Raw genomic sequence first — 17059 nt, 5'->3', positions numbered from 1 at the left:
GCAAAGCAATGCTCCAAGCTATAATTTTAACCCATCTCTCCAGTTGAATTCAAGTTTTGATATTGTTAAAGACAAAACTAAGGTCATACTCTTTATTCAAGTGCTCTTGACAGATCTCTATTTACACCAGAACTGTACAAGACAATCAAGAATTGATGACTGATTGAAAGAAAACTTCAATTCTTTGTGGCAGAACTCAGTTACAGCACATCCTCAGAGGCATCAGATGCTACTAAAGAGTCACGCTATCCTACATGAGAAATATGAGGGACAATGCTGGTCCCTCAAACTGACAGTTTGTACTCAAACTGCAAGTTTTGAATCTGCCAAGCATTACAGAACAACACAGAGTCTGCCTACATGTTAATTCCTAATTACATGTCTGGAAGCTCTAATAGCAAACCCTGGTTCAATCAGAATTTAATAAAGATCTACAGTATATGAGCATGCAAAGAAGTGTGTTAGGATATTTTGTTACAAATAAACTGTATTATATTTTACATTTTTTGATATTGCAACAGAGTTACTGTAAAGTCAGAACTTAGATACAAGTTCCAAAAACCTTGAGGGAAAAAACGTTCAGCAATATTATTCTGATATTGGCATATGTGTCAGTAGCACAAGATTGTTTTTTACAAATATAAAAGCACCTAAACCTTGTAACTGAAAACTTTTTAGGTCTCATGAAGTGAAAATTCTGCTATCATCTGCTCAGCTATCTGAAAGTCACTGGCTTTGCTGTACTTTAGAAGTTTAATTATATTTTATTGATCAAAAACAAAAACAAATCATAAGGAGGGTACTGCCCTATTTGGGAAGCAGAAGAAAAATACTGTCTTTGCAGATAGGCTTTCAAAGAATCAAAAAGTTACTTCAATAATTTATACTGTAAGAGGACTGACAGGATTGAGATCAAAGATAAAAAAAAAATTATTTGTAAAACATCAGGTCTGACTCTGATTATTGATGTGATAAATTATTGAGTGCTGTATAAAATCTCTTTATGTTTACACTCAAAACAAAAAAACCTTGAAGAACTGGCTTTAAGCAGTTAAACAGCTCTTATTTAGGGCTTGAGTTGTCCTTCAAGAGCAACACTGGGAGGGTGCACAATTAGTGTCTGTTTGCCCTAACCACAGGTCAGAAATGCAGAAAGCACTCACTCCTGTCATCCTAACACCAGCAGCAACTTCTTGAACTTTAAATTCTGTGCATGAAATATTGGCCCAAGATCCAATGGGAACCAGTCTTGTTAGGTCCAGACCCCTTCTGCCATTACAGCTGGCTTCCATATCACAAAACAGAAAGCAAAGGCCATCCCCCTCCAATCTGAGGCATTATTTAAGTTTTTGTTTAACCTCATTCAACACCATCAGATCTAGGAAAAGGCAGCAAAGAAGCATCTGGTCAGATGTACCCACATCACAGAAAGTAGATCATCCTGCCCACATCCCAGCAAGTGTTGGGCTGTGCCTTGGATTGCATCTACAACTGAGACTCAAGCCCCTTCCTGTTATCCCAAAAGAACCACCACAGTTTTGTGCCTCAGTCCCCCTGCAAGCTTCCCCATCAGGAAAGGCAATGTACTGGAAACACAAACACTTCAATTCCTGCAGCCTCCCAAACCATTCAATTCTCTAATAAAGAATTCTATTCCTTCATCTCACCAGCATAAGGGAAACTGACAATTTTATAGTGCTGCTGTAGATGCAGCAGTGAAACATTTAAAACACCTTAATCTCTGTACAATAACATATAACTAAATACAACATGGCTGGTTACGTAAACACTGTTCAAGAGCTACAATATGCAGGAACTTGTGGAAATTACAAGCTGAAAACAATGGCGTGAGGGGGAGAGCAGTACACCTTCTGAAACTAGATAATTTTGTGTAAGACTCAGCTCGTGTGGTCTCTACAGAAAGCAAGCCATGAAATCAAGAGAAAACAACTGGAGCTTTATCTTTTATCTGATACTGCGTATTAGTAATTCTAAATACCGTGTATTAATAATTCTAAACTGAGCAGTCCCAGGCTGACTAACCACGGAGGAGGAACAACTCCACTGTACTAAGGGGCCTTGACATCCTGAGAAGCACAAATGGCAATTATTGAACTCACTTCTCCCAACCTCAGAGCAGTGTCCTCAGCACACAAAGTCATCCATCAATGCTGCATTCCTAGTGCTATCAAGGGGAAAACCCAACCCTAAATATTAAGAGAGAATGAGGGATGGAATACAGGAGAGGAAAAGATTAAGGTGGTTGTTTAGGTTCAGAATATCCTGGGGTTGTGGGGGGGCTCCCAGTGCCCTAGGCAGATTTTTCAGTACTAAAAACTGAATGCAGAGCTTGTTCAACAGTGGTAGGGCAAACAGCAACTCCTAGTCCTGATGATTAAAATTAGAGATTCCTAGGGGTGCAAGATAACCCAGTGATCCCAGGCAAAGGAAACAGTAAGATAATTTTAGCTGTAATCTTCTGGTTTCAGTCCCTTGAATAAAAGCCTCAATTTTAGTCTTACCAAACAATAAATAATTCAATCAATGTTGACTTGCTGCTCTGTTAAGCTGCTCTGCTGCTAGAAGACAGTATAAGGAAAGGAGAAACTACAAAACTTTAGTTGCTACCTTGACAGAAAGAGCCAAGCCAAAGGAAGTGGTTGGAGCAGGCGCCTCTGAGGAACCTGTAACCCGGAGCTGCTCAGGAAAGCCCCAGGCCAGGGAGCGTTTCTTGCCAAGCAGAGAATCCCTGCCAAGTGCTTTGAGATTTGGTGCAAGTTCCCTGCAGCAGGTTCAGAGCAGCACCCTCTGTGAGGGGCAGATGGCCAAGATAGAGCCCATAGCTCCAAACCACCCTCGGCTGACACGACTCAAACCAGTCTCTGATACTGCTCAACACTCCCAGTGCACCTCCATGGGGAACAACGACTTCTAGAGAGAATGACTTTTTATTGCTTTGTAATTGTTATTTGCAAAACAATGGAAAGCCCTACATTCCTGACTTCAATAAGCTTGTTTGTAAAAAACCATTCCTCCTCTCAGAGCTTAGGAACTAATTCATGAGTCGATTTCTGGACAAAGTGGAAGCCTTCTTTGTCAGATTAGGCCCTTTTCTGACCCACAGGTGGGGCAACTGAGAGGTGTTTTAAAAACTTTTATTCCATTTTCAGTCTCTTATGAAGGGTGAGACAATACAGATGTTATAACTCACACCATCAGAAGCCAACTATTTCCCAATTACAATACACTATGAGCATTTCTTGGCCTATCATCTTTTGCCACACCATGCTGCAAATGCCTTAAAGCCAAACATCTAAAATCACCCCTCGTGGGTCCCACTACAATGCGTCTTTCAGAGCTCTGTTTCTCCAAAGTATCTAGTCTTATTTGCGAGGCCATCCTTTGAAACTTGTTTCTAGTTCCATTTCTCTCTCAGCAATGTCTGTCCTATTCTATGGTATTTCTAAGTCAACATTTCTTATCTCAAAGTTTACATACAGATACATGCTGTGTGAGCTTTCTGTCAGGCTTGGAGAATTCTCTACAAATCTATTTCCCACACTTACTGAGAATTCCCAGTCTGCTGGGAGTAGTGTTTGCCCTACACTTCTTCAGGACTACCAACCTTGGGTTGATTGCCCTGGAAACATTTTGTGAAACTGCCAAACTGCTCAAACATCAGCCATTTTTAAAAAATAAATTCCAAACTTACAGATTAAAATCCTCAAAATACATACCATGCTCAGTGCAAGACACAGCAGGGAAAAAACATAAGCAGCCATGCAATGTAACCTAAAAGAATAAAAATGCGGAATAAAATGCTACACAATTTTTAGTGTTGCCTTTTCCTGCCCCCTCCAAAGTAAATGCCAACCAAACTATTTTAGCAAAATAAGATTCAGCTGAGACTTTTAAGCTCTGTAGTGTGAATGCACAAATACAAAACCATTTGAAGTGTTTCAGGCACTATAGTGGATTTAACTCTTTCAGTACAAACTACACTATAATAAACACTTATGTATTTATATAACTGTAAAAAAAGTAAAGTAAACCTACTGGGTAACAGAGTACATCATCCTTTCTCTAACAGCATTTTTAGGAGATGCTGCTAGAAGATTATTAAAACAAAAAGTGTGTAGTGTTCACTGTGCACCAAAATTATGCTGTGGTCTCTCCTAAGTTAGAGCATCTTTTTTGTCTATCAGGTCAGGATGGAATGTTTTTTCCATTAATTTTTCAAGTAATTTTTTGAATTTGCAACACTGTAAAACAAAGAGTTCCACAACTTAACTACATACTTGGCAAAAACTACATTTTTGTTTATTTTGAACTTTTACTTTCTAATTTTAATACACTTCATTCTTGTCAAAGGAAAACAAGCAAAATAGCTCCACTCTAGAGGGTCATCGTGGTGTAATTATTTTAACACAACAGAGCCAGAGAAATAGTTGTATCCATGCAAAATCTATGTGTAACCCTGGCCATAGTCTCATCCTATTTTATGTGCTGATTCAAAGCTTTTATATGCAAATCCACAGGATTTGGGGCAGGACAAAAAAAATTCATCACGTAGAGAAAGAATTTCTCAAGAATCGTACTTAACCCTAACTATACAACTCATGTTTTCTGATGGAGGTCATGCAAAACTGACCAACAAAAAGCCTCCACTTCTCTAAAAAGTCTCAACCAGTGGGTAAGTCTGGAAACTTACTCATAATTCATGCTTTTTGGGGAAAAGAAAAACTACTCTGAGAAGAGGTCTGTGCTAAGGTATATATAACCAGACAATCCAGTTTCCAAAATTCTGTCTCTAAGCTAGATAATTAAACAGCAGAAAGGCAGCTATTAATCATCCATGAAGAGTCTTTTTTATTACCCCTAGTGGTTTGTCTCTAACAGAACCCAGCTAGTCACCAAACAACATTCTGCACAGCTATGTGGAGGCTTGGAAAATGGAAGGAGCTGCCACAAAGCATGGAAGCACAAACAGTACATCTAGCAGCAGAGAACACTTGGCACTCCCAAAGGCTTGCAGCTCGATCAGAAAGGACAGAAAGAATGTCAACTCTGTGAAGTAACACAAGGCACTACAATTAATTGTTTCCCTGCTCTCTTCTGTAATTAAACTGTGTATCACCTAACTTCTTTTAGAAGAAATCAAAATCTCAATGTGTTAAGCAAAGACAATATCTTTACATTTGATTCCTCCTCTTTAAATAATTCAACTTTAAGATTATTTTTGTGCCATTTAATGTGTGTATTCTAAAGGAAGGGCGGGTGCTGAAGTTATTAAAAGGAGGCACTGAAGGACAGTCTTTGAGAGCTACAGCTCCACATCCTACCCTACATTCCCAGTAATCTATGCTGCAGCAATTGAACAGTGTGAGGAAAATACTAAAGACAGAGGAGGGGATGAAAACTGAAACAGGGGCAGGTCTCAACGTGTCAAATAAGAACATGGATTACAGTTATATGATCTTTTCTTCTTCATCTTGGTTTTCCTAAACAAAAAATACAGCATAATAAGTATGTCCAAAGACATCCAGGAACATTCAAGAATAAACATGGAGTGAGTATAGAGGACTAGAAAATATGTTCACTGTTTTTATGAATAATAGTAAATGCCTCAATGCACTTTTGTGCTTGGTTACTCACTAGAGTAAAATCAAAAGAGATTTTTACAAGGACCAGACCAGAAAGTACTAATATGGCAATGACACCAACAGGAGTCCCTAAGAAAACAACAGAGAAGTTGTTAGTTGGGAATTTATCTGTTTTCATGCAGAGCAGACAAATTTGTTTCTTGAGCTAAACCCAAAATAGTAAACCAAGACAAGACCTCAGGCTTAAAAACCATAAATACACTATTATGACAATACACCGGGTAAGACAGAGACGGAGCAGAACTCCTGTAAGAATGTCAGAGATGACAAACAGATGCCAGCATCCTAGAGCACAGTCCTCACAAGGAACAGACCACACTCTCCACCACATCCACAGGATTCAAAGGCACACCAAGTGTAAGAACGTGCCTATGTGGTTCTGCTCTTTTAAAGCAAATTGTGTGAACAAACAGACATTTTGACAATATTTTTCCTCTGAAAAACAATCTCTGACACCACAATCAGACCAGGCATCACAGCTGTCACCACAAGCCTGGTGCCAGGCAGACTAGTTACATGTGAGGCTTTGTCTAAGGAGGCAGGATGGGCATGTCACACAGGCAGGATATGCACAAAACTCAGGAAATTCAAAGGATACCAGAAAGGTAGACCGAAGATCATAACCTGAATTTCAAAATGTCAGCACCTTCATCTGTCTATACCCAGGATTAAAATTAAAACTGTAAAGATCAGGACGTCATTCATTAATACCAAAGACAGACAGCATCACCAGATCCATCACTGCAAAATTTAACCAGGTTAGATACAGTCACTTAATTTTGTCAAAATAGCTTTAGTTTACAGTAAGGTTGCACTTCTACACTATTGTGCAAGAACAGATGGTGGCACGTCATCTGGCACAACTTTGTGTTTCAGCTACTTCCTTGAAAACAAATACCCTTTGGTTAGCAGCAGAATGTCTTCAAATCAGTTCAGTGTTTGGCTCTGACTTATTTAACACGAGGGACTGCAAAACTGGTTAAACCACAGATTAACCATCTCTGCATTACAACCACTGCCAATGAGTTATAGTAAATTCTGGACTTGTGTGCAGTAGACTCAGCAATGTGAAGGAGGCTGACAATGGGAGAAGGAAAGACTAAAGGAAGTTTACAAAGTTTGTCAGTAATTTTAAGAAATGAAAAGACTACAACCTTAGTATGAGCAGCAGGATTGCCAAATAAACATAATGAACAATCATTCCAACATATTTTTAAAAAAATTACCTTTTACTTTTTCCCCCTTAAACGATCCTTGAAGATGCTGCTCACTGATCAATGACTTCCTCCTCCACAAAGATGTTCCAACATGTGTTGAGCGCTGGGGACATTAGCACCACCTCTAGAGCATGGAGTTTGCCTACAGGGATAATGTAAGTCAGCTTTATTGCAATACTGAATGGTTCTCTAAGGTTTTCTTTTTATTGTTCTTATTTTACATCCATGGACTTTATAAATGAATCTGGTAGAGAATGCATCTCCACAGAATGATGATCTTAATTTTACTCTCCTTTGCAGAGACCTGGAAATTTAAGCTGTTCAATTCCCAGATGCAAACTCATTCTGAGGCTGGGTAACATATTTTGGTGGGCCCTGAAGGCCAGAACTGCCTTCCAGAAATAGCAAGACCTTTTAAAGATGGCACTTTCACTACATTCACAAAACAGAATGAAAAACGGGTGAAAACAAAATTATGGTGAAAACAAAACTTGATTCCCTAAATATTTCTGAGACCAAGTATAATGGTCATGTTCTCAGTTCAGCTGGAGTAAAACCTTTGAAAATGATGCCTGAAGAAACAGCATCATTTTCTTCATAAATAGTCATCTTTTAAACATAGCTAAATTAATCATATTTATTTTGAGAAATTACTGCTTGATGAAATAACATCAGTTCTGACACCTAAAGGTGATACAGCTAAAAGTGTAACTCAGATTCTGTAGTGTTGCAGAGCCAATAAGATTAATAAAAAGAAAACCTTGTAAATACACAAAAAATATTGAACAGAAGCTGCCCTACCTTTCACAGAAAGGCAGACTCCAAGCTCTCAGGTGGTACTGAAGTTACCATTCCAACACATGTTGGGACATCTTGTAAAACAGGAAGTCTAATCATGGACCTATTAAAGAAAGAACAACAATAGGGTTTAACATTCTGCTGAAGTACTTACTGATTATGTTTATTTGGCAACACTGCTGCTGATACTAAGATGGGAATGTATTCCCACCTTTTTTGAAAAGGAAATAATAAATGTAAATCAAATATAATTGTCTTATAATATAGTAACATTAGCAATTGATTCAGTTGAAATATAAAACCAAATTCTCTATTGAACATATACAATGAACTCCAATCTCAGCCTGAGAAATAACTATCACAACTATGGACATTGGTTAGAAAATTGAGAGCAGCACACATCTTCTCATCTAAATGCAATTTCTAGCAAATTGTTTGTTTGATACTAATGAAAAAAGGCCAAGCTACAGAACTATTCCAGATGTCAGAATGTGGATACATCTCTACACCTGCCACATCTCTGCAGTGTCAGACTGAAGTTTACAGAAATTAGAGAAGTCCATGCTTTTGGCATGCACAATAACTTGCAATTTGGATTATACTACACCTAACATGACTTTTTTTGTTCCCTGAGAAAAAACAAGTAGAATCCAGAGAACTCCACTGTAGGTACAGTTCAAGCATGTCCTTAGGACAGTGCATGACTTCAATCTGCTACACTTATGAACAGGTAAGTGTTAGAGCAACCCCCAAATACAATCAAGTTATGTACACAGGCATTTACAGAGGTCATCCTGACAGAAAGATGCTGATGGAAAAAAATGATATTCAAACAAATATTTCAGTTTGAAGACAAATCAACTTATGGACAAAAAGTTAAAAGTCAGCAGTGAAAACAACTAAATCACATCAACAAAAAGTGCAGTGAAAACAAAAAATTACATTCACAGGCAACTGGAGAGCTCAGAATTTCAGAACACACAACCATGGTAACTGAAGTAGCTATAAAAGCCCTCTAAAGTAAAGCAACCAGAGAAATAACTACACTTTTATGTCAGAGCTGCTCTGTATATGAAAGAGCAGTCATCAATAGTACAGTTTCATTTCATTCAAACAAGAACATATATGTTGACAAACAAACTCAGAAAAAGAGGATGCCAGAAAGACTTACTGAACTAATAACAAATGCTTTAAATAGAGGCTGAAATCACCTGGCCTGGTTCCATGAAGGGTACCCCTATGGGTTTTAACATAGTTTAGCAATATAAAATGCCCTCTAGAGCACATAAATTCTTTATTTAAAATATATACATATGCACACAACTGCTGCCACTGCGATGCCACCCAGTAGATTCAATACACCCCAGAACACATAAAACACAGATAAGCTATTTCTGTAGGTTTTAACATGCAGTGTTATAGCAGACATGCAATTCAAGCGTGGCTGAACAAAGAAAGAATCAAGGCAGAGCAATGATCAATATTTCATCAGACAGAATTAAAAACATATTTTACATGTAAAATAACAAAAAGGTAAATCTATAAATTATGTTGAGCCTAAACATACAACTGTTATATTGACAGAAACAGTGGCTCACTTCTAACCAGCCAAGCTTCTCTGAAGCTGTTTAAAGGAGGACTGTAGGACTTATAACTACTGAACTAGGAGAAACTGGATTCATCAGCACATTTTCAAGTTTTATAATAACTGGCATGCACCACTATGTGTGTTCTAGATTAAAAATTTATTTACATGAAGCAAGAGAATCCAGAACTATGTTTGTGGTGGGATATATTGCAGATGTATGCTGTGTCAGTATAACACGTTTCCAAAGGATGTTGATAACAATGCTAGGTAACAAACAAATACAGCATTTTGTAAAGCCATGCTATAGACAATCTGATTTCCTAATGCAGGTGTAAAAAATTCTGAATGAATGTGAAATAAAAATATCATGGCTGATTCTCAAAAAAAAATTTCTATCATTAAGTATTTAAGTTAAAATAATTTGGAAGATACAAGACGAACAGTAGTCAAAATGTATTCCATGTGGCCAAACCAGAGCCATATTTCTTAGAGTGCCACATCTGTTCTATTCAGTCAGTGCTCTGCAACAATAAAACTGAAGTAGAAAAATGGGGTGAAGAACACAAAGTGAAGAGAGAAAGGAACCATCTAAGTCAAAGAATACAATATGCCAAACTCCTGCTTAAATATTACTGCATTAGGACAGTTAATTTATGGTTCACCACAAGTTGTGACATTTTAGGGAGAGTTAATAAAAGCAAAATGGCATCAGCTGATTGTAGAAGAAATCAGAACTAAAAGTTGTGGGAATTAATAAGCTGCTACAGATTCTAAACCTGTGAAGGTGTCATGCTCTGTTGTTCACAAAATGTAAAGCAAAATTTTTGGAACCCCCAGGGAAGGTTTGAGAGACCACCAAGTTCTCAGAAAAGTACATGAGACAGCTGTTCCCTTTTTCCAAGGATTTAGGAAAGGATTACAAAAAGTATCATGTTTTATGCCATAATTTGCTGTGTCCTGCTACCTTTCACTAACATTTAATATAAAATGCAGTACAGCCTTGTTCTCATCTGCACTCAGAAACCATGCTGTAATCAAGGAATTAAAGCCAAGGAGTCTCTATTTGTACAAGATGGTTATGAACTATAGAAAATTGTCACACTTAAAAACCTACTTGACTAAGTGTTGCCTGTTGCCTCACTCAGTAAACAGCAAAAAACTCAGAATGTCAAAAACTAGCTTCTAAAATCTAACTAACACAGCATTCTTACCCAGCAATAAGTAACTTATGAATGAACAAAAGTGAAAATTACAAATTATTAAGGTTATTTTTCTTGTTTTATTCCCATAAAACCATGTTGAGAAGCTAGGATTTTTCAGCATTATTTATTTGTGAGGGTCTAATCAGCTTGCTTGCCCTCTGAAGAAACACTACACATTCTACTAACAAAGCTAAAGACCTAGAAAGTGTCAGGAGTTGGTATGCACATGCATGATGCATATCAACCTCTGCCTCTCAACTTCCCAAAAAGAGGAACAAAAGCCTTCCAACCCTTTGTATATGTTTCACTGTGCTATGCTGTCATGTAGAAAGATCAGGGTTTAAAGTTTTATGATTCCAAGTGGAATAACAAAAGAAATACATTATATGCTGAGAAATACCCACTCTTGATTTTGCACCAAAGAAGAATTTGAAACAGTCACAGCCTTGCCTTCCTACATGAACAAATGGCAATGATTACCAGCCCAAAATGACTAGATACAAAATTGGATAAGGAAGCATGTGGGAAGTGGATGAATATCTTTGCATTAATTACCTTTCAGTTACTTCTTCCATTTAAATGGATCAATATTAGTGCCTCAGATTTAAAATAAACTTTGGATTACAACACTGCCAAGCTCAAGTAGAGATAAGAACATACAATATATTAAGAAACCTCTTTCACTATGTCTTTGAGGCATCTGGCTGGTGGTTACTGCCAAAGTCTGAAGAGCATCTGCTCTCACTTTAGCAGTTTATATTCCGACTCCAGTGAATGGAAGCACAATCTCTGAAACAGCCTTTGGGGAACACTACCGAGTTGCTCGACAGAGCTCTTACTCAGAAAATAGAGGAGGAGATTAATATTACAGAAAACTTGAAAGATCTAGCTTCTGAGAAAGGAGACAAGAGCAGTTTCCTAATACTGTACACACCACAAATCTCTCTTTTACTAAAACATTAAAAACCTGCCCTAAAACTGAAGTGGTTAAATATGAATAGACCTAAAGGTAGAAAATAACATCTGTTTAAATAATCTGTTATCTGTTAATAACATCAGGCAAAAGTAAGAAGAAACAATGTATCTTATCTCATTTGTCAACAGGCAAAATGAAAACAGAAGAATGAGGACTCACATCACAGACTTTTTCCTAATGTGCTCAAGAAGGTCACGGGTGCTTTGCTTAGTCCTGGTGTTGTCACAGCAACATATGGCAATACTGAGTCCTGTCGTGAACTTACAATGTCATTATTTTAAGTGCCCAGTAGCACAAATTACTAAATTTGTGTGTGGTCCTAAGCAAACAACAAATCTGGCCACACACAGTGAAAACCCAGCCTCTTAAACTTCAAAATCAGCTGAAGGAATTCTCTCCTCAAGAGCCATAGATCCCAGATAGTAGCCACTTCTGAACTCCACAGCCACTTTCAAAACTATAAAAGGCTTCATGTAAAACCAAAATAAAGCTCTAAAAGTGGCTGCAGGAGATCACTAGGAGTGGCCGCTCTTCTGGATTCACTGCTTTTGAGAAGTAAATCCCTGCAGCTGCTTTTAAAAGCTTTGAAAGTTTCATTTCAATTATCAAAGCCAATAAAGCTTCAAAAACAGCCATAGGGATTTGTTCCTCAGAGAAGCAAACCCCAAAAGGCAGTGATGAATAGTGTGATGGGTTCTGTGGCTCTTAAAGTATGTACAGATTCCTGTAAGTCCTGCACTTGTAATTACAACTCCATGTTGTGCAGCAATTGTTACAGCCAGACAGCTCATTAAGGCTGATGTGGCAAATTCATTACTGATTTCCCATTCTTTCTAACAGTTTTATGCCTGTTGCCTTTTCCTTTTCTTACACCTGTATCAACTACTGTGTGAGCACCCCTCCCAACAGCTTCTGAGACACACTTCATGAAGAGCTCGCTGGCTGCAGTCTCAGGTGGTGCTGAGGCAGTCCCAAAAGGCAGGACAGGCTTTCCAGCCGTCATCACATCCTCACAGCCAGCTGCCTACAGCCTGCAAAACCATTCCTTTCTCTGAAGGGGAACTTAAAATGGCATTTTGTAAAGTACAAGAGTGAAGTCTGACAATAAGTCAATGAAGAACTTGCCTGCAACTGCAATATAAAAAGGCTCCCGTTAATTCAATGAACATAAACACAAATAGCATTTCAGAAGCAACCTCATGCTTAAAAAAACCTAACAGTGCTGATTTGCAACAAGATTTTGATCTTATCTTTAAAACTCTGAGAACTAGATCTCTAAAAATTTGTGATGTAAGCATAGGTCTGAAAGAGATACAATTTATACCCCTAAATAATTGGAGCTTAGTATGTTAAGACATTGATGGCACTGAAAACATTATAAAAATTATGCTGAAAAATATACATTTCGGTACCAGAACACATAGTGTATATTAATCAACTATGTCATATAAAATGCATTCTATTTTACAGCAGCATATTTCCTAACCTTAAAACATCATTAATTTTGAACAGTTATTCTACTGAAGTTTTTAACTTCCATTTTCAAATGGCAGAATAAATAAACATATCTTTTTGCCACGATAAATAAACACAGCTTTTTGAAAACACGCCATAAGAAAATCACTATGAACTTAAATAGATGCAGGTGTTAAGAACTGAATAACTGGTTTGTATGGGGAAAGAAAATCTTGACAGGAAACTTAAGCATTCTGTTAAATGTTATTCACAGGTGTCCTCTGTGACCTGTACTACTTACTTTACCTCTCTGTTTCAATCTTCTCATGTGTAAAACATGAAGGAGGATTGTGAGAAATAATTAATGTTTGCAAAGAGCTTTGAGATCCTTGGATATAAAAAACATGGGGAAAGCATGAAGTTTAAAAGTACCAGCATACTATTTTATTTCCAACTTGAGTTAAGTTACTTTTATCACAAAAACCTTGAAAGTTTAGAAATACAAAATTATGGAATCAAGTGCTTAAAAAACCATCTTAAGTGCTAAGCATATTCTGCTCCTCAGAACCTCATCACTCTGAAGGAAACACTCCCAGAAGGAAAGGATGTGCTTCTCACCCGTTTCAAGTATGCGTTTATGGAGAGGTATAGCAGCAAGAAAGGGTTCATCTTTACAGGACTGGATCTGGGTGCCAACCAAGTCAGAGTTGGTAGCCATAATTCGGGCACTTTCTTCACTAAGATTAACACCAGCCATAGAGGCAACATCATTGATGTCGTCGTCATCTCTGCAATAAAAAAACCAAACATATAAAACCAAATTCTACATGGAATATATTCATTTTTTGCATCATCTGCTTCTCCAGAAGGAATCATCATGCTACATGCCCAATGGGCAGGCCATTTGAGACACAACCCCTGGTGTCTCTATTTCCACAGACTATCTTCAGAAACAACCACATATTTCTCTGACCATATCAGAAAGCATCAGAAGCAAGACAATTTGACTGGTAACAGAAGGTGTGACAGAGGTGTCTTCATCTGAGAGTCAGTGATATCAATGAAACCAGGCTGATCAGGAAACTAACAACTGAACACTGGGATTTCCTCTTTATAAAGAAAACTAGGCATAAAATGGTAAAATAAATAACAGAAATTAAAAGCAAACCCATGAATTTTTAATTCTGCACTATTTCACAAGTTCCTACTAAAACAGGCATCAAAGCATTTTCAGCAACAGCTGGGGAACATTCTTTGACCATGCTGAGCTCACAGGTAAGCCTGGGCTCCAATTGTGGCTGGAGTATGTCCTGGTAATTTCTCTGGCAACATACAAATACCAGTAGTGTCAGCAAGTTTTAGGAAAATGAGCTGCATTTGAGAAGATGATAGCAACTCCCAGGCCATTTTTTGCCCTGCATCGTCTTTTTTAACAGCTTGAGAAAGTACAAACAAATTTGAGTTTCCATAGCGGTATCTCCCAAGCATCTTCACCTCCTACCTGTCTGAGGTATGACTCAGAGCTGTGGAAACAGCCATCTGGATTTAGCACATTCTGTTTCACAGCTATTACTAACACAAACACTATTTCAACATATTCTAGAGTGATTACACAACCTTTGAGAATATCATTTTCAGAATACACATATATGGATGAGAAGATTCAAGTCCAGACTCCTATTACCGTATAAAGCAAACAAACAAAAGCTTAATTTAAAAGATTTTTTAACAATTGTTATCTACATGATGTCCTGTGCACCCTAAAATATTTTGTCACTTGTAACAAGCTTAATGCCCACAGTAAAAACCAATAGCTGCAAGTAAGGTCTGAGAATAAAAGGAGGGAAATCCAAAAATCCATAATCTAGGTCCTCCCTCCCCTCCCATACTTTTCCTGTTATTTGCACTACAGCAGCCAATTTTGGTGGAAGACTACAATGGTTTGATAAACACTGGTTTTATTTTCTTTTGTGGAAAAAAGTCAAGAAGGGACTTTTATTTGGGTAAACCTGCAGATATGTGCTGAACACTTGAGGCAGAAAATGGTATATTTTACAATGCTTTCCAGAAAAAGTCTACACAAATGAGCGTCTATTAATTTCCAGGAGTGTTAAGCACTTGATTTCTTGTCTTCAAATGAAATTCCTGAGAACAGCGTTGCAACATCATACAATGGTTTTGGTTGGAAGGAAACTTTAAAGCTCATCCAGTGCCACCCCTGCCATGGGCAGGGACACTTTGCACTGTCCCAGGCTGCTCCCAGCCCCAGTGTCCAACCTGGCCTTGGGCACTGCCAGGGATCCAGGGGCAGCTTCTCTGGGCAATCTGTGCCAGAGTCTCAGCATCCTCACAGGGAACAATTCTTTCCTAATATCCAATGTAAACCTACTACCCTTTAGTGTGGAGCCATTCTCCCTTGTCCTGCCACACCGCGCCCTAGTAAATTGTCTCTCCCCATCTTTACTGCAGGCTCCCTTCAGGTGCTGGAAAGCCACAATTGGGTCACCCTGGAGCCCTCTCTTCTCCAGGCTGAAAAATCCCAATTCTCTCAGCCTTTCTTCCTAGGGAGATGCTTCATCTCTCTAATCCTGTCACTTTTACATCTGACACAGTGTGGACACAATACTCACCGAGGGACCCTGGGCCACAGTGAGGAACTGGCTCTGTGCCCACACCACACAACCAACACTGACTGAGATACTCAGTGCCCAACTCAAAAGTTTGTAATTCTACAAATGAAAAACCGCAGGTAAAACTGAAAGAAACAGATGTCTGTCGGGTTAAAACCTGAATGCTTGAAATGGAATGAGAATCACCCAGGACTCACAAGGCCCAAATCCAGCAGGCCTCAAACCATGGGAAAACCAAACTCCTATCAAGGCAGTTACCAGAACACAAACTGAACTATATAAAATAGAAGCTTCTGGAAGACATACTTGAACCCAGAATTTCAAAATAAAGCTCAAACTGACCAAATCACCAGTGCAGTGGTGACACCCCACGGGCCCTCACCCCACTGTGGGTCTGGGTGCCAGAGGACGAGCTCAGCCACAGAGGAGCCAGGTAAAAACAAAGCCAGAGGTTCCCAGGGCTGGCCCCACACAGCCCCTCTGTCCTGTCTGTCCTGTCCCTTCAGCCAGCAGCTCTCACAGCTGGGCAGGGGTTCCCAATCCCATTCCTTAGCCAGCAGCTCTCACAGCTGGGCAGGGGTTCCCAATCCCATTCCTTAGCCAGCAGCTCTCACAGCTGGGCAGGGGTTCCCAATCCTGTCCCTTCAGCCAGCAGCTCTCACAGCTGGGCAGGGGTTCCCAATCCCATTCCTTCACCAGCAGCTCTCACAGCTGGGCAGGGGTTCCCAATCCTGTCCTTCAGCCAGCAGCTCTCACAGCTGGGCAGGGGTTCCCAGTGCTGTCCCTTCAGCCAGCAGCTCTCACAGCTGGGCAGGGGTTCCCAATCCCATTCCTTAGCCAGCAGCTCTCACAGCTGGGCAGGGGTTCCCAATCCCATTCCTTAGCCAGCAGCTCTCACAGCTGGGCAGGGGTTCCCAATCCCATTCCTTAGCCAGCAGCTCTCACAGCTGGGCAGGGGTTCCCAATCCCATTCCTTAGCCAGCAGCTCTCACAGCTGGGCAGGGGTTCCCAGTGCTGTCCCTTCAGCCAGCAGCTCTCACAGCTGGGCAGGGGTTCCCAATCCTGTCCTTCAGCCAGCAGCTCTCACAGCTGGGCAGGGGTTCCCAATCCTGTCCTTCAGCCAGCAGCTCTCACAGCTGGGCACAACTGGCTAGCAGTAATCAAAGAGTCTCAATCCTGTATTTATTTCCTCATCAGGTTGTCAGGACAAAGATACTTTGATCTCCTTCAAGCCATCATCCATTAAAAAAATCAAATCAGCAGTCTTGACTTGTAGAACATAACTTCTCTGAGAAGTTCGTACTTCCTTCTCCTTTTTTTCATAGCTGAAGAAAATACCATCCATCTTTTACCTTCCTTCTGCTTAGCAGTTTAGCTACTCCAGTTTTTATTCAGTGTACAGATCTGTGACCACATTATAAATAAATATTTCTGAAATAAAACCACACAAGTATTTTGGACACAAATTAGATTTCAACGCAATTATCAAAACCAATGCAAGAGCACTTACAAAGACCATTACTGTAACTC

General features: G+C 39.2%; 1 protein-coding gene across 1 annotated transcript in view; it reads right to left on the bottom strand.

Moving 5' to 3' along the window:
- LOC121365949 (transcription initiation factor TFIID subunit 4-like) overlaps positions 1 to 17059 on the bottom strand; it is a 143561-nt gene that overhangs the window by 86266 nt on the left and 40236 nt on the right. The window contains exon 11 of the mRNA XM_041490577.1: positions 13518 to 13687. Within this exon, the coding sequence (XP_041346511.1) occupies positions 13518 to 13687 (170 nt within the window). The remainder of the gene's footprint in view (positions 1 to 13517; positions 13688 to 17059) is intronic.

This window comes from Pyrgilauda ruficollis, unplaced genomic scaffold (assembly GCF_017590135.1).
Source record: "Pyrgilauda ruficollis isolate IOZ18807 unplaced genomic scaffold, ASM1759013v1 scaffold124, whole genome shotgun sequence".
In the NCBI taxonomy this organism is placed as follows: Eukaryota; Metazoa; Chordata; class Aves; order Passeriformes; family Passeridae; genus Pyrgilauda; species Pyrgilauda ruficollis.
This window is presented reverse-complemented; position numbering and strand designations above follow the sequence as displayed.